The 18446-nt window shown below is 59.2% G+C and overlaps 1 protein-coding gene across 3 annotated transcripts in view; it reads right to left on the bottom strand.

The window, feature by feature from the left end:
• The window catches only part of HTT (huntingtin), a 111716-nt gene that overhangs the window by 32487 nt on the left and 60783 nt on the right, over positions 1–18446 (bottom strand). For all 3 annotated transcript variants that reach the window (XM_053923220.1, XM_053923219.1, XM_053923218.1), the window contains 12 exons: positions 18062–18172; positions 16834–16911; positions 16199–16422; positions 14722–14800; positions 14443–14604; positions 12273–12328; positions 11407–11555; positions 9830–9966; positions 8330–8446; positions 5816–5938; positions 5312–5547; positions 4218–4360 (listed from right to left, as the gene is read on the bottom strand). In XM_053923220.1, the coding sequence (XP_053779195.1) occupies positions 4218–4360; positions 5312–5547; positions 5816–5938; positions 8330–8446; positions 9830–9966; positions 11407–11555; positions 12273–12328; positions 14443–14604; positions 14722–14800; positions 16199–16422; positions 16834–16911; positions 18062–18172 (1615 nt within the window). The remainder of the gene's footprint in view (positions 1–4217; positions 4361–5311; positions 5548–5815; positions 5939–8329; positions 8447–9829; positions 9967–11406; positions 11556–12272; positions 12329–14442; positions 14605–14721; positions 14801–16198; positions 16423–16833; positions 16912–18061; positions 18173–18446) is intronic.

An 18446-nucleotide genomic window follows, 5' to 3' on the forward strand; every position in this document is an offset into this window, starting at 1 on the left:
CTACCGAGAGCCGAGGGCCAGGCAGGCTTGGGGCCGCCAGGAGGCGTCCTGGGACTCAGTCTATGAGCTTTCTCCACAGCCCCCTGGCTCAGGGCCTAGAAGAATCCCCTCTGGGAATTAACGAGGCCCTCTCAACTCCTCCGTGGGACCCCTCCCCCATCCCCCTGCACGCTCCCCGGCTAGCCCTTGCACACACACGCACAGCAGAGGAGCGGCCCGTGTCCCCGTGTCCCCGAGTCCTGTGTCTCCTGGCATCATGCTGGGCAGGCAAAATCTTATCTGGCTCAAATTTCAACATACTGCAGATGCAAAAGACGTCTAAAACAGGGAAAACCGGACAGCAGACTTCTGCCTTCCCACTCATGACTAATTACCCCTGTGAGCTGAGACGAGGGAAGAGACTCACACTAGCGAGACTGTCCGAGGAAGCCCACAGGGAGACTCCTAGTGCTCGGCTTATCTCTGGCCTCCCTTTCCAGGGCTCCCCTCTGGTTGCTTTGAGGTCAGCACCGCCCACCTCCACCCCCACCCTGGCCTGGTTCTCCTCTGTGCTCTCCTAACCACGTGGGCTCCTGGTGGAATCAATGGCTACAGGGAAGAGGCACATCCTTCCAGAAGAGACCCTGGAGCCAGGGCAGGAGCATGAGTGACCACAAGTGCTGGCTTTATTGAAGAAGTGACGGGAAAGCACAGTCAGGAGGGAGCGGCCCCACACCACCGTCAGGGGAGAGGAGCTGGGACAACACCCACCCCGTGGGGACAGAGGAGGAACTGGGCAGACCTGTGGGAAAGCTCTACCCTGTCTGCAGAGCCTGGGGTGGTACCTGGGAGGGGTGGCCCTGGGGGTGGGGTGGCCCACACAAGGGCTGGTGACAGCTGTGGACAGCACCCCCAGCTGTGTGGGGCTGGGGCTGCAACAAGTCACCCCCAGAGAAATGTGAACTAAGTCACACATCACTTTCAGGCCCAGGTGGTGACGCCATGTCCAGCCTCCCTCTCCTCCAAACGCACCTGCAGAAGGCAGCGTCTGCCCACAGGAGAGCGTTATTCCTGGCACTATAACCGCTAGCAGCCCTCACCCTTTGCCCACGCGAGAATGCCAGTCAACGTCAATTCTGTCACAGAGGAAGAACTGTTTCCCCTCCTCCATCAGTCCTACTTCGGCCCACACATGCAGCAGGGACCGGGCAGGAAGGTCAGAAGCAGCCTTGGGGCCCACCGCAGCCCTCGTCTGAGTGGGTATCTGATGGCAGTGCGGCGGGGCCCAGCGGGTGGACACGGGAGACACGCCAGCATAGGACGCCTTTATTCCGGCCACGGGCCTGGAGATTCAACACAGCCACCCTGGCGACAGAGCAGCCACACAAGCAGCCCTGCCTCAGGCTCCGCCACCCGCTTCCCACTGGCCCAACTCAGGAGAGCACAGGGCACCAGGGACCCAGGCTTTGCAAACTGGAGGCCAGGCATTTTTCTCCGCCACTCTGTCCACGTTGGACGGGACCTGAAACAGGCAGATGACTTCGGCAGCCACACCCTCCCCTACAGGAGGGGAGGCAGAGAACGAGAGGCCAAGACCGTGACTCCCACTGGCTTCCATTTTGAGACAGAATACTGGAAGTGGACAAATTACACACCAATTTTCAGTAAAGGTGTGAAATTCACTGCCTTGGTTTAAGCAGAAAATGACCAACTTCAGATGCTGACTGTAGCTTATTTATGTAAAAGCGCAGCGTGGCTTATTTCAACTCTACCCCAAACCAACCAAGTAAACCAACCAGTAATTCTGCCCCGGTGTCTTTAAGAGAAATGCAGTCAAAATAAACAAGAAGGTACAAATAGACATTTACACACCCACATGTACATCCCCCCCCCCCCCCCCCCCGGGAACACACACTGGACCAACCAAACAGCGTCCAAAGACGTGGCAAACCCACCAGCAGCAAACCCACGGGCTCCTCAGTGCTGCGTGCTGCCTCTCCTCATCCCTGCCCTAGCACGGGGTCCACGGCGCATTCGCACCCGAGTCAGTGAAGTCCAACTAAAAGCAGCTCCGCCACCACACGAGCCACGTCTCCAGGACTCGCAGCCATGGGTGGTTGGAGGCAATGCCACAGTACAGACCACGTCCCGCGGTGCAGGGGCTGTGATGGACCGCGCTTAGGGGACCCTGAAAACCCCTCTCCTGATTTCCGAGGAGAGGAAGAAGAGGTGGCCAGAGCTGTGGGTCAGTGAGCACCTGAGGGGCAGAAAGCCATGACACAGGTGTCTATGGACACAGGACACGCCACTCTGACCCTCAGAACTGGCGCTGAGGCCAGGCCCAAACCCATCGCCGGCCAGACACGAAGTGCCCGGCACACCAAGCAGGGCCTGAGCAGGCACAGGGCAAGCTCACTTTCTCCACTTCAACTCACTGCCTGGCACTGACCCAACGATCTGCAAAACGAAGCACATCCACGGTCACAACGAAGGGGGCTTGAAGACACCTCCTGCCCCCCAGAGCCCCTCTGCCCCCCGGCCCTCACGCATGCTCCCAGCAGCCTCTCCAGCTGTCCGAGTTTCAGAGTCACTGTGCAGCAATCCCCACCCTCCGACCCACCACGTGGTCTGCTACCCGCTGCCTGTTCCAGTCCCCGCAAACATCAGGACTCGCGATGACGCACCCACACACCGACCTCCCTGCCAGACTGCACGCCCCCCAAAGGCAAGCACTGCGTCAGCCTCGCTGGCCACCCGCGCCCTGGCCAGGCTGGTGGCTGGCTGGCGCCAACGCATGTGGTCAAAGTGCTGCGGGCTGAAGATGGCGACCACCGCGGCCCTTGGGCACGCTCTGCATGTGCTCTGCCCAGTCCTGAGGTCTGTGCGTGACTGGAGGTCCCACAATAGATGGGGCTTCTGGTCTCAGAGGTGTCCTGCCGGCCCTCTAACAGTAGCAGCTCGTCACCCTGGCCTGGGGTGGGGTTACCCCGAGCCCTGGCCAGCTGAGCTCTCGCTGCCTGCAGCAGGCCGTCGGCTCTGCCGTGCCTGCCTCCTCCTCGCACTGGAAGGCAGTGCCCCTCTCAGGTCTGCTGCCCTACGTCCCCCCGGCCCAGGCCGGCCAGGGCACAAGGGCCATGTGTCATTCACAGGGCTCACACAGAGGCTGGGACCACAGGCAGCCTGGGGCCATCCGTCTGCCACTGGGAACGAGCCGCAGGAGAGCAAGCAACGCAGACATCAGCGCTGAGGTGCGGAAGCCGATGCGCAGAACAAACCCCCAGAGGCAAGCGCACCTGGAGGGAGCGGGCTGCGTGGCAGGAGCCCAAACCCAGACCTGCTCTCCGGCCGCAGGGGTGGAGCCCGCCCAGAGGTGGAGGCTGACGCTGTGCTTGTCCGCTGCAGACTCTGCCCCTCCTGCACCACCTCCTTCCAACGTCGGCAACATTTCCAGTTCCGCGCGGTTCCCTCTCGGCCTCCGGTTTCTGTTCCGTCACCACAGCTCTTACTGCGTAACCCGGCAACGAGCGACGAGGATTCAATGCCCCTTCCATCCCTCGGCCTCTTCCCCCCCTTTCACTCCCCGAATCAGGTTAGTTACCCTTTTACGTCTGTCAGAACCGGAAACATTTCATTCTGTTCTGAAACCACAATTAGGCAGATCAGCAGCCCACGCTGTATTCACCCACAAATCCCAACAAGGAAAGACCAGTGAACAGCACTGACAGTGTGACCATGTGGCCACAGTGCCCAACAAAGCCAAGAGCCTGGAGGGATGACACCTCTGTCTACGGATCCTGAGTCCCGACCAATGGGCCACTTAGAGGATCCTTATCAAGTCGACCTTCATATTAAAATCGGGCCACATTTAGGCTTGCTGCACATTTGGACCACGACCAAATGCCATATGTTTCTCCTGGACGTCAGAGAGCCTGTCATTTTTCCAGCCGAGAGAAGAAAGGCAGGTCTGTGCCCTGCAGTTCAAGTCTGCCTGCTTCCCACTCGCTTCGTCTGCAGCGAGGCATTCCTCCCGAGAGCACGCACTCCTCTTGGACACGCCGCTGCCCCCCCAGACGGCACTGCCGGCGCCCTGACTCCCCCTTTTTAATTCACCACCATACAACGGAAAGGTAACAGAAACAACTTGGCCTCTGAAATACTGGAAACAGGCGGAAGCCCTCAGGCTGGCTCTTACCCCCGACAAAACGCTTCCCAGCAGCCCTGCCCGGAGCAGCACCCACCGGACTTGAAGATGTGGATCAGGCACATGAGCAGCGTGCCCAGCTCCTGGCAGTAGAAGGTGTGCTGCTGCTCGCTCATCTCCACGCGCGGCTGCTTGGTCACGATGTCCTCCAGGAGGATGCCGACCAGCTGCAGGAGGAACCTGCGAGGACAGGGGAGGGCGCCGGTGAGCAGGGCGACCTCACGGAGCCCCGAGCTGCACGGAGCTGCGGCAGACGCGCTTACAGGACACACGGTCTGCAGGGCTGAAGTGGGAAGACAGCGAGGTGAGCAGTGGGACGGTTGCGGCCGCCGCCGGGGATGGAGGCCCTCTGCCGCCGTGTGTGCCACTGGCCTCAGTGACGAGGGGGTGGGGCCCCACCCCCTCAGAGCACTGACAGGCAGGTGGTGGGGCAGGTGGCTGGGGAACGTGCTGGTAACGGACTGTGGCGTTGGATATTCTAATCTCCTGCACTTGAGCCACCTGGTCAGTGCAACTCGGGAGCCCAGGCTTCGGCTGCCCCTGCAAACAGAAGGCAGCACTCGGGCCTCCTGGGTTCATCTCTGCACACAGGGGCACCCCCACCGATGACCACGACGGGGGGCTAAGCACACGTGGCCGTGGCCCTGGCTGGAAGGTGCACGGGGCAGAAACTGCACTCACAGCACGTCCTCTAAGCCCCCTGCCTTGCTGAGCGCCCTGAGGCGGGCCAGGACGGGTGCACACGTGTCCAGCATAGCGCCTGCAGCACCTGAATCAGGATCGCTGCCCTCAAGAAGCCCCTGAACAACTAGGGGCAGATGCGCTTTGGTACCACACTATCCCATGGGGAGCGTGCGAAGGCAGCCACCCTGGAGGGGAAGGGCAGTAAGACCAACGTCCAGTGGGTGGGTCAAGACTCCGAATTCTCGGCAGGCCGCATCCCCCGACCCCGGCTCTGGCTGAGGGCAGCCCCGCTGTGCAGTCTGTCTGGGGGACCTGTGGCAGGATGGGGGCGAGCCCAAGTGAGACGGGGGCCGCCTGCACCCAGCTCGAAGAGCCGAAGATGTCCGCCACACACACGTGACTTGCAGAAGGACAGGGGTGAGAAAAAGTGTCAGATGCACAGCACACCTTGAGAATGTTTCTTCCGGCAGGCTCTGCACTGATCTCCCTTCGCTGTGTTCTTCTGCTGCTGAACGACTGTCGCCATCTCTTAACCTATTAATTACGGGACAGGAGATGAGATACGGCGAGAAGGACAGCTCCTGAGTGCGAGAGAGAACGATGTCTTCGGTGGACTGGGAGAGCAGAACCCTCAGGACGGCCAGGACTCCTGAGACCCAAAGTTGGACGGTGCTCACAGACGCCTAAGAGGAAGAAAACAAGCTGTAGTTACAGAAAAAGAAGAATCACGTTTTTCCCGATTGCCAACTTCACGAGCGAAAATTACTCCCCTTTTGCCATCCTACCAAAAAAATCTCTGTTCTAAAGCTTGGCCTCAGCCAGGCTGCACCTGCCTGCACCCCCCACCTGGCTGGGAACCTGTTTAAAATGGACGTCCTCGGGCCACTCCCTGGCTCGGCAGAGCCTGGCGGCTGGGACCATCGTCACTGGCTCGGCAGGCGAGGTACTCACCAGCGTGGCTGGAGTGACGAACATGCTCCGCAACAGCATGTCCACCGGCCGGAGGGAGGAAGGGGCCAGAATCTCAAATACAGTGTTCAACACTCCGAGGGCTTCGTGGGAGTCGATGTGCATCTGTTGCCATTAAACACCAAAACGCCACCACTTACACCCCGGGGTGGGTGGCTCCCGGCCCGACGGCCCCGCCCACCCACCATCACCACCCGGCACTTAAGGTGTTTTAACAACGGCGGTCACCCCAGCGCCCGCTTTGCAGAACACCACAGTATCAGCTACATTTCCCCACAAAGCAGGTCTTTTCACATAGGTTTTCATTATATGAACAATATACATCTGCTGTGAAACAGTCGAACACATGAAAGAACAAAATCAGCTGGAATCACACCCTGATACAATCAAGGGCCACACTGGGGAGCCAGCCCCTCACACGCCCTCACCCGCCCAGCTGCCCTAAATGGGTCCAACCCACGCCTTCTCCTCTCTTCTGTGCTTTACCCGCAGCCCATCCCTGCAGCGCCGACCAGTAACAAGTGCAAACCAGCCTGCATTTCTCTTTCCTAACTTTCTGCACTGCTCCACACAGAGAACCTGTTGTTTAATGTCCTTGGTTTTTTCCCTTAAAAACACAATGGAGAACTCCCAAGACCACGGGCTTTTGAACACAATGTCTGTGGGTGCAAACACCCCCACCCAAGTCTCTACCCCTCCCCTGATGATGATGAGGTGTTGGTGCTGACCGTCTCCCAGTCCTGCCACCCTTCGCCAGGGTGTCCACAGAGTCAGCCTCTCTGCACAGAGAGATGAGTCTTCCCGGGCACAGACCTGACACCATTCAGCACTGAGCTGTACCTTAACCACGAGGGGACAGCAGGACATCTGTGGGCTCACGCCTCTGGGCCCAGTTCTGTCTAGCCCAGACTACCCTGCAGAGGCCACGCCTGGCCTCGTCCCTCCCACCACCAGGCCCACACCACCCCACGCCTCCGTGGGCCCTCCCTGCTCTGCCCTCCCGCACCCCCGACGTCTTTCTCAACTCCCAAATCACACTGTGCCACTCCCTGTACCAAATGCTCTGTGGCTTCCCAAAGCCACCAGCGCCAGCCACGCCGAGAGGTCCCGTGTGACCCCTTCCAGCCCCTAGTTTCGGTGCCCTTCCCGCCCCTCCCCCAAAGCAGCCCCTTGCTCTCTTCAATCCCAACAGGACGTTCTGGCCTCAGGGGGCACTGCTACTCTCTGCCCAGGGATCTGCTGTGACGTCAAGTTCGCTCGAACTTCACTGAGGGAACCATGTGACACCCCCCCCGCCCCCCCGCCGGCCCCCGCTTTCGGCACAGCACTGACAATCCCTGACGTTTTACACCCTAGTGGACTTTCTGCCTGTCTCCTCCAGCCCGTTCCAGTTAAACCGTCCCTCCCCGAGGGCAGGGTCTCGGTCTCTTTATCGGCTGTGGCCACCAGGGTGTCTGTGCCAGCACCGTCTGTGAACCTAGCACGCCCCTGTGCTCGGCCGCCCGGCAGGCACAGTGCCACAGGGGCAGGAGCGGCACCGGGCACTGCCTGCACACCCTAGCCCCTCCTCCCTGGGACCACGCCCGTGACAGGCAGGAGAACAGGACAAAGCTTTTGGGGTGTTACTCCAAATAACATATCTCCAAGCAAGGAGTCATGACCACACAGAAACACCACACTCAACAATTTATTAAAACTGCCATCTCTTGATCTCATAGAAGCCAGGACTCTGTCTAAGTGGCCTCAGATGACAAGTCCATAGGAAACCAGAACAGGGCTGACGTCACACAGACAGACACGGCCGAGGCGCCTCCACGTCCCCGTCAGACACCCAGAGCCACGAGCACCGTGCGCCCAGCACTCTCGCTGCCTTAGCCAGGCAACCGGATGTGCGCCGTGGCTGCTGAAGACCCACAGCTTCGCTGCAGCTGGCGAGCTGTCCTGGGGGACCCGCCCTGGTGACCTAGGTGTTGCTGCCAACGGGTGCAGCACGTCCTGTCTTTTGCCACCTGGTGGCAGACGGGGCTCAGAGACCGAGCAATTAATTACCGGACCCCATCCTGTTCACTGCAAGTGGGTGTGGAACACCCAATCACACCGTCTGGTAACAGGTTTCCGGTTCAACAACGGATGACTGCCAACCGGACAAGGGACAACACACACACACGTCACATGGGAGCCCTGGGCTGACGGGACCATGGGAGGCAGAGCAGAATGACAGGGAGAACGTGGGCTCAGCCTGGGCCTGCACCACCCCACCAGCGGGTGCCTTCAGGAAGCCTACGGACACCCCTGAGCCTCGGGCCACAGCTGCACAGCAGGACCCACAGCAGCCCGAGCATGTCTGGGAGAGGACGCACACACCCTCACCTGTGCCCGCACTGACAGCTACTAGGGTGAGCGGATCTTCGGGAGTGAAGGGAAGGCAGCACACAAGCACCCACCCCTTCCTCGCCCCTCCCCACTTACAGCAGCACCACGGCAGCGGGGACGCACCTGCTGTTTGGCCAACATCGGGAGGATGATGTCAGCGACCTGTCGGGATAGCCGCTTCCACTTGTCTTCGCTCTCCTTGTGGCACTGCTGCAGGACGAGGACGAACATCTCCAGCACCTGCAGGGAGTGGACAGCACAGTCACCTCCTCCTCACTGCAAGCCCCACCCGCCGCCAGCAGGCTCAGCGGGAGGCACGAGGACCATGCCACCATGATCCCCAGCGAACTCCGGCCTGAGGAAATGTGAGACGGGGAGCCAGAGGACAACCCCGGAGCTCAGCAGGAGCTCCTCCGGTTGGCTGTGGGCATGCGCTGCAGCAGGGCCCACCTCGTCGTCACTCCCGCGGGGCTTCCCAACCAGAGGGAAGGCTCAGAAGGAAGATCAAGCTGCCACCAGCCGTGGGCAAAGCCCACAAGCAGCCGTGGCCACACCTTCTGCAGATGCCCTACAACCTGATCTCTGCGGACACTGGCTACACCTGCACTCACTGCAAGGCGCCTCCCCCTCCCCGGGCAGCACCACCTCGCAGGAGAGCGACCAGCTCGGGCACGCGCTCGTTCGTGGCCCCGTCTAGGCAGGGGATCTGCAGGCCTACGGCGCACCCTGGGCACACTCTGACCAGGGCCTCCGCACACAGCAGCAGCTGTGGGCTGCAATAAATGCCGCACGGCCTGCAAAGCTAAACACACTGATCTGCTTGTTCAGAGAAAACGAGAGAAGGGAAGACACGAAGGAGAAGTACGCCGGCCTGGTCTACAGCGCAGGAGACGTGACCATGTGAGCCCACCCTCCACAGGGCCCCCTGCACACGGCCCCTCCCTTCAAGTCACGTGGCCCTGCCCCCACGGCCCGAAAACGTCTGCACATACGCTGACCCTGCCGACCAAAGCCAGCCGGCCTCGCTGTCCTCCTGCAAACCGGGCCCAGAGCGGACCAGCCGCTGCCAGGCCTCCCACCCACCAGCGAGCTCGCCCACTCAGGAAGGCTTGCCAGCCTCTCTACGGCAGGTGCTTACTAATGTAGCTATGGGGTTTAATTAAACACCAAGCATTTAGTTAAGTTACTAGGTTAACCAAAACGAGAAGGCGCAGAGAACGTGTTTCTGTGGGAAAAGCTCACGGATTCACAAAGGGTTGAATAACTAACGAGAGTGAAAGAGTACGTGAGGGCCGGGCCCCGGACAAGCTGAAAGGCAGGAGTCACCGACACAGCCAGGCCGCAGCACTTAGGCCTCAAACTACCTGAAATTTGAAACTCTTGCTCCACCCTGAGGAAAGCAAAACCAGAATCAGTTCAAAGAAACAAATCGACACTGCCGATTAACTGTTCCTGGTCCTCGTTTTGGAAAAAGAGGGCCTTGCCACAAGGGGACTGCTGTCCTGGTACCCTCTCCCGGCACCCCCAGCACGAGCACCCAGGCTGGCACAGACAGGGGGCCATTGGTGTCTCCCGTCCCTGCGGGCAGCACAGGACATGGCCACCCACATGGCTGCCTCTCACCTGGTGGTACTGGATGAGTCTCAGGAGCATCGACACCACCACCTCTTTTTGGGTTTCCAGCTCCTTTCCTGCATCCGCCTTATTGGTTCCTCGTAACACAAAGAGGTCGTGGACGATGGGCTGCAGAGCCGGTATGGCTGGGGGGACAAAGGGCCACGCTAAGAAGCCACGGAGGGACATGGACATTTGGAAGGCAGTGGGTAACCCCTCCAGATGTGTTCAAAGGAAGGGCGAAGCCTAACCCACGCCCGGTCTACCAGGTGCTGAGACGCTATCAGTGCTGCGTCGGGAAGGCCGGCGGTCTTCCCCTGGCACTCAGGCCGCAGCTCTGCAAGAGCTTGAAAATAAAAAAAAGTATGGTTCCTGTGATGTAACATCACTCCTGACAAAACAGACTCAAATTCAAAATTACGAAACCTCCCGCTAACTGAAGCGATGCCGGTGTGCGGGCAGGAGCGGCCTCCCCGGGCGCTTCTCGGACAGACCACGCGGAGCAAGCGGCAGCCTCCCACTCGGTCGTCAGCGGCGCACCCACCCCCTCGGGTCAGAAAGGGCCTCTCCATCTGTCCTGATCCTAAGACGCAGCCCAGCAAGTTCTTCGGTTCAAGACCACATGAGGAACCCCTGTAAATGCCTCCCTGGGAAGGGTGCAGCCTGGCATGTCACCCAGAGCAGTGAGAGGCCTTGCCTCACCCGGGGGACAGGCCACACATACAGCAAGTACACCTGCTCACTTCCCGAGATGATCCCCCCCCGCCAAGAAAGCAGTGGGGTTTGGCTGCCCGACCACTTTCCACCGAGGCCCTCTGGCGCTGGAAGCCTGTCATCCCTCCATCCATCCCTCCGTCCAGCACCTGACACGTCACCCCACCATGCGCCGCAGCCATGCCCACACTCGCGTGACCAGGGCTTTTGCTCAGGCTGGACCCTGGCCCTCGTGAGGCCACAGAACCGCCTATCACCTGCATGGAGCAGGCCCTGCCATGCGGCACGCACGCTGACGGGCACCCTGGCGACAGCGGGTGTGCAGCGTGCCATCCGGCCCTCACGCCTGTGCCTGCAGACGTCGGGAAGCACCCGCTCACAGCTCAAAAGCCTCCAGTTCCTGACAGTGGAGTTGGATGGGAGCCAACAGAGAGAGCTGAGGATCAGCGTCAAAGTTCAAACAGACCTCAGGCCAGGCTTAAAAACTGCCCACCTCGCCCCATAGGTGGGGAACGGTCTGCACGAGCAGCTGCGCGCCCCCCGGGGTCCTCGGAGAAGCTCCAACACCACCAGGTGAAGAGGGTCCTGAATCGGGCCACTGGCCTCCCAATACCGCACGTAACGGACCAAACGTCCCGGCAGAAGTTGGATTTCCCTTTTCCTCTGTCACGTGACAGACGAGAGCACTCACGTCAGAACCCACCTGAACCTCACAGCATCCTGCTGCTGCTCTACTTCTGCCCAAGCAGACTCCGACCCTCAGAGTGAAGAGCATGCCCCCCGACCCGGCAGCACTCTGGAGGCGGGCCGTGAGGGCTGCTCTGCTGAGCAGCCCAAGGACGAAGCCCCCAGGGAAAGGCGTGCCCCGTTACCATGGGTCACGGCCTTCCTGCCGCTGGCCATGACGCCGTCACAGAGCTGGATGATCTTGGGGATGCCAATGATCTGCTTGGAGTGATAGCGTTCGTAGGACAGCAGGACCAGGAAGAAAAAGATGTTCGGAATAATGGCCTCGGACTCCCTAGGGACAGAAACGCCCTCTCAGACACTTCCCTTTCGAACCCAGCTGCACGGCCAACGGACACCGCACGGCGCTGCTCCACATGGAGAGCGAGCTCACACGGAGGGGAGGCCCTGCAGCTCCCCGCTGCCCCTCACTCATCAGGTGAAGGAGTGAGGCCAGGAAGACACGGCCGCCTGTCTCGCGCCCCCCCGCAGTCACAGCTGTCCGCGACAGGAGTGCGACACGGGGTCTCTGCGCTGTTTCTCCGACGACTTGTGCAGCCACTCAGAAATGGAAGAACTTCACTCTTCGGTGATGACACGCCGCTCCCCGCACAGGAGGAAGTACCAACCCCTCCCATCCGGCACGGAGAGCTGTCATTGGCGCAGTGTGTGCCAGCCTCACCGAGGGCAACGGCGTCTGAGAACGGTCTCTCTACGGAGGCCAAGACGCGGCGGTCTACCAGCTGAGACTTGTTTAGCCACCCACACCCAGCATCAAAACTAAATGCTTGCAGAGTGAAACGGAAACTAATAACATGTGTGATTACCAAGTCTTCAAATGCTCGGCAATTTTAAAGGGAAACAAAAATACACAGTATTAATCAGATTTCCAATTTTAAAAAAAACTAGCAAAAATGACTAACGTTCTTTTATAGTACACTTGTGTCAATAATCTAGAATTACACGCACTCGCGTAACGAGGACAAGAAACAAAACCGCAAGAGGCCGTTACCTGAACTGGCCGACTTCAATGTACTCAAACTGCTTCAGCACGAAGCCAATGAACACCTGCGGCAGAAAGAAACTTCACGTCAGTAGTGAAAATGTGCAAACGAGGCTACTTTTCTCCCTGAATATTTGTGTGCATTCTTAACAAGTTTCCTGAGAGCAGACAAATTTGTTGCGTACAAGAGCTCAAACACACTCTACCGGAGAACTTCGGGACTCTGCCAGAAATCACGCTAAACACATTTCCTGAGCACTGAGGCGAGACCCCTTTGGAAGAACAAATAATAAACACCAGGAGACCTTGGGAAGGGCCCAAAAGTCACATCCCGGGACTTGTCTTCTTGGCTGGAGGAGCCCAACACTGGGGCTGCTGAGAAGCGAGGGGCAGGGGCAGACGGGCGCGACAGGCCTGCATCAGAGCCAGCTGAGCCCATCTCCGTTCCAAGCATCGTCTGCTCGCGCCAACCTGAACAGGGAGCCCCCGCCTCCACTGCTCCCTCCTAGGCCCTGGCACAACACCCACACACAGCAGGTGCTCAGTAAATCACCTGAGTTGAGCTCAATAATCTGTCGGCTCTAGTTCTCCATCCTGTCGAGAAAAACTGTCACCGCCCTGGCTCCTGAGAACCAGGGAGCCCGGACACTGAGTGACAAAAGCAAATTGGAACCAACATGGTGCGGGGAGCGCCCAGGGCAAAAGCCCGGCACTGCCAGGCGGCTGGAGGGGACTTCGCTGTGCTGGCCGAGGCAGACGGGGCTGGGGCCCCGAGGAGGCAGATGGGCTCAGCCGCCTGCTGAGAAGCAGGGCCCAGAAGGTACTCGGCTGCCCTGCCCAACGCCTAAGGACCAGACAGAGGTTTTCAGAAGACAGAAGAAAAGAACACAAACTGCCCCATCTCTGCGCACAGGCCGGGCTCGAGGAAGTGTGACGAGGGTGCGCGTCAGCGGGGGCACCTGCTCCTGCTCTCTGCCTGTGGCAGGAGCCCAGGAGACCGGCCTGGCACACGAGGGCATCTGTTCTAGCTATGGAGTCAACGGGGGGACTGTGCAGCCAGGCGGGCGCACCCTTGGATTGGATTAAACCAACCCTGGCTTCCCCTTGGAGGGGCACTGGCTGTGGGCCCCCGGCTTCTCCCTGGGGAGCCCCAGGAGAACTCCTCTATTCTCAAGCTCCTGTCCGGGACCCCACAGGGCCCAGCCCCCCCCCACACTTCAGACAGCAGCTCCCCACCCCAGAAAAGGGCATGATGGCCCCAACCAAACCCGAAAACGCCTTCTACAAAGAAGATACTGTGCTTTGCAATGCCATTCTGGTAACTGCTGCAGGAGACAAGGCATGGACAGGCCACGGGCACAAGGTCCCCGCAGCCCCCTCACAGCCCCACACTGGCTCTTGACCTCACTTCCCGTTTCTTCTGAAGAAACAGACCCTGTGAGGACAGGGTTGGTGCTGACAAGAACTACATCTCAGAGAACCGTGCTCTTTCTAACTGAACAACATCCTGCATCGCGAAGGGAAGTGGCCAAGCGTGCAGCCCAGCATCGATGCCATGTGCAACGCCTGCCGCCAACCCGGTCTGCCGCCACCTCACCGGCGCAGGCGCTGGTTTATGAGTGAGGACAGGGAAGTGACACAGCACCCGCGCAAGGCGGGCCTGGGGGCCGGGTCCCACCTGGCGAGGTACAGGGCAGACGTGACCCGTGGGGACCGGGGACCGGGGGCCAGTGGCTGTGAGCTGCACTCCCAGTTAGAGGTGAGCTCACTACAGACGGCTTGAAACTGAATGTCGTAACTGACCAACTGCTTAAAATAAGTCTCTGGATTTCGTAAAAATGTCCCCTGAACAACAAATCTTAAGTACATCTTACAACTTAAATTCAAATTTACCTTGGAGTAGGGGAGGGTGCATGGGCGGGACAAACCTTTGGCAAAGGTGAACAGGGGTCAAGGGGAACCCTAACAGCCAGCGCAGACGGGGGAGCCTGCAGCAAGGGCGCTGGGAGGTGCCAGGCGCTCTGCGTGACCAGCTGTGTGGCCAGCCTGAAATCGGCGAGAGGCAGAGACTGGTGGGGAGCCCCAGGCGGCACGTCCCTTCGAGGCAGGCGGCCTCTGTGGCGTGCGGAGACTGCCTGCGTCAGGTCACACACGGCCGCAGCGGGGGGGCGCGACCAACCTGGTCCGAGTCCAGGAGACAGTAGTTGACCCGCAGCTGCACCAGCTGCGCCAGCAGGTCCAGGACCTGCCTCTGCAGCCGCACGGACGTGGTGGTTGTGTACTGCTTCAGCGCCTTTATGACCAGGGGCTCGAACAAGCGGATGTGGCTGTGGATCGCGTTCTGTGAGAAAAGCAGAGAGAGACTCTGCGAGTGAGTCTGCAGCTGAAAAGCCTCAATGCTGCCACCTGGCAGGACGCAGGCCGACTGCACCCCAGCGGTCACCTGCCAGCTGTTTACCTTGTCTGCACGGTTCTTGGTGACGCTTGTGAGGTTAGTCTTCAACTGGGTGGACACTTTCTGCAGGACATCAAACCACCTGCGGACGGGGACACAGAGAAGGAAGCAGGCCCTGCCACACTCTGCTGTGTGCTCAGCAGAGCCCGAGTCTCTCTCGCACTCACACTCACACTGCCACGTCAAAAAGAACCGTCAGGAATGCCCCCCTTTGGATGAAGGTGACGGCTCGACCACGCTGAGAGCTGGCGGACTCACGGGTCCAGCGCCTGCAGCTGACACTCAGACAGTGTTCCTGCCGTCTCGAGACGCAGACCACGCAGCCCGACACCGCGGGCTGGAAAGGTGTCGGTCATTTGAGAGGCCCAGGAGTTCACAAGCTACCATTTCATTTCCTCAGAAAAAACTTTAGTTTAAATATTTACATTAACTTTACTCTTTTCTTTGTAAGAAATACACATGAAAAGACAGTGATACACGTCCTCGCACACACTGGCCTGGTTTTTATTTGCTATTACAGTGTGTGAAGAGTGTCCTCCTGAGACGTGGACAGACAGCAGGCACGTCCCCCTCCGAAAGCCCGGATTGCAGCACTTCCCTGGGCTCCTGACTTACTGCTCTACCTGAGCCAGTTTCACACTGCCTACGTATACAAAAGGGAAAACAAGGCATCCCATTGTTACTACCCACAGCAGTAATTCACATATCTGCTCATCGTCGTGGTAACTTAAAAAACAAGTACAGTCCTGGCTGGTTCAGTGGACTGAGCACCAGTCTGCAAACCAAAGGGTCGCCGGTTCGATTCCCAGTCAGGGCACATGCCTGGGGTGCAGGCCAGGTCCCCAGTAGGGGGCCAGGTGAGAGGCAACCACGCACTGATGTTTCTCTCCCTCCCTTTCTCCTTCCCTTCCACTATCTCTAAAAAAATTACTTTTTTAAAAAAAAAAAGAAATAACTACAGTATTTCAGGCATTAAAAACACAACCATAAATTTAAGTCAAAGGACTTTTAACCACCAAGTTACAAAACAAAGATCATCCAAGACTCTCCTATGATCTTCCAATAGCTGGGCACGCTACACCACTGTGCCACGTGAGAGGTGTCCTTTCACCTTAAGCCCAAAAGTGCCACCAACGCAGAGCCCCTCCATAGGAGACACACTCACAGCGTGCACTGGGACGTAATAAAGTACCCTCCCACACAAGGACACGGCACGCTGCCATACTGGTTTGTGGATGATCTGGCAGAGGCGCCAGCTGCTCGGTCCCCCCTGTCCTCTGGCCCAGCCCCCCGGAGACGGCACAACCCAACCCCACCTCCCCCGGACCACACGTTCTTTGTGGCAGGGCTGGCCCGAGCCCTCTGCACCCCGGTAACAACCCCATTCTCCACAGCTCTCTGCACACGCCCTGCCTGCTCCCTCATGTCCCTACCACAGACCACGCCTGCCAGAGTGCCCGCGGGACAGGTGTGCAGTTACCCCGAGGCGTCGTGGTCCTGCTCCGCCTGCACCATGGTCCGCAGGCTGGCGTCCGCCAGGGCCTGGGTGAAGTGGGTGTACGGAGCCATGAAGCAGTAGTGGTAGAGGCCCGGCCTCATGCTGGACGAGCCAAGGCGCTGGGCTCGGCCTTGGGACTTGCTGGGGTGGGACAATAAGCCGTCAAACTGGGAGGCCAAGTTCGTCCCAAAGAGCGTCTTCAACAACTGGAGTGGAAGAAGGAAGCCATCAGCGTGCCACTAAGCGCAGCCCGAGCACACGCCCCCCAGTCAGCAAGCCGTCGGCGGTGCGCACGCAGACGCGGGTTCTCGGTGAGCGAGCACCGGTGTGAGCGCCTGTGAACTGGCTGCCGCGGGGGTCTGTTTTCACCTTCGGACCACCCTAGTTTCGAGCTCCTCTGTGGTCCTAACAGGACTGCTCATTCCAACGCCTGGAGGGACACTGGGACGCCAATTACGTAAAGGGGGTGTAGCAGGCCTCCAAGACCCTGCGCCCTCCCCAGTGACAGGCCTCCTGTTCCAGGACACGTCACCAGCACCACCTTCGAAAGGACAGGTAGAATGATGTCATGAAGCCTGGAGCGACAGGCCCAAAAGGACAGGAAACTGCTTTCTCACCTGCTGAACGCACACCGTGGCCATCATCGGCTCCCGACTAAAGCAGGACTTCAGGTACCCCAGGACCTCTTCAACACACTGTGGGAGAGCAGAGAGATGCTGGAGGAAGTGACTGAGGTGACGTCCCCTGCTGTGACTCCTCGTCTGAAAGTCCCCTGCCCTGACTGCTAACGAGAGCACCTACTCATGCAGCAAGCGCCCATGGGGAGCCCGGGCCCCCAGGCATGACGGCAGGTGCCGAAGAGACAAAGCAGCAAGAGGAGTGAACAGCCTGTCTGCCCAGGCTGCGGGTCGGGGACAGAGAGGACAGCGCTGGGGGAGATGCCACCGTAGATGGGGTGGCCAGGCAGGTCTCGCTGAGGGGTGACAAGTCTCACTCTGAGGGGACAATAACTGAGCACGAGCAGAACAGAACACGGTCTAACCATCGGCAACAAGTGTGAGCACTCGGCTGACGTATGGAAAAAGGCACAGGAATAACAGAGAAGATAAGATATAAAACGTGAATATAAATATAAAAAACAGGCACACACAGCAACGTGTACAACGATTAAGACGAGGCAAGCTTCCGGCACACCACGGGGAAGACCCGGACACATGGGAGCTGGCGGGCTCTCGTAGATACCGGCACTTCCCTCAAGGAGCCGCGTGTCTAGCGGGGGCTGTCAGTAACTCACTCCGAAGTTCCTCGGGAAATAAGCTGTCAGGAGCCAGACGGGCGGACACTCGCGAGAAAGCAAGGCTAGCCACGCGCCGTCCAGGGCGCCTGTGTCGTGCGCGTGGCACGGGCAGGCCCCGCAGACTCCGAGCTCGCCTAGGCGTTTGACGCTGCCTTACAGAGTGGGGGCAGGGAGACGGCTGGGCGTGGAACCCCCGCTCCCCCCACAGCTCTGTTGCGTCCCGAGGCACCACGGGGCATGTGGTGCGCCCTCGCCAGGTCTGTTTCCGCCCCTTCCACTTGTGAAGGTCAAATAGGAAAATAAAGGGCTGAACCCATTAATGTTCTAGACTAAGGGGGGTCTAAGCTAATACACAGCAAATAACTGAAAATAGGATACAAATGGGCCCCTACCCCTACAACTAGAGGCTCAGACAAGATCGGATTCAGGGGCTGTGACACAGCAGTGGGGGGTCGCAGAAGCTTCTCCCCAAGCTGTTACCACTTTCTGAATGTGCGTATCAGGCGTGCCAGCTACATAAGCTCAGTGAGAAGACAAGAAACTCGAACCTTCCCGATGTCCTGCAGTGTTGCCAACTCGAGAATCTGGGAGAGCACGTCCAAGGCCGAGCGCAGAAAGCCCCCAAACTTCTCCATGCTGTTCTGCAGATCCAAGGTGACCTTGGGAGGGGGAGAGCACCGGGTTACTGCACGGCTGCATGGGGCTGTGTGGGGCTGCCTGGACAAGGACACACCATCTGCTGAGGTGCAGCCCCGCACACTCATCGCTGGGGGAGCACCTGTCCGTCTGTCTGTTTTTAGCACTGGGAACATGCACTGGGCAGAACACGTACAGATAGCTACAGAAAGGCTGCATCTCTCAAAGGCACCTTCCAGCCGATACTGACTCTACTGATGGAACCCGTGCCTAACCTGCCATTGTAACAGGGCAGAG

This window comes from Desmodus rotundus, chromosome 4 (genome assembly GCF_022682495.2).
Source record: "Desmodus rotundus isolate HL8 chromosome 4, HLdesRot8A.1, whole genome shotgun sequence".
NCBI classification, from domain to species: domain Eukaryota; kingdom Metazoa; phylum Chordata; class Mammalia; order Chiroptera; family Phyllostomidae; genus Desmodus; species Desmodus rotundus.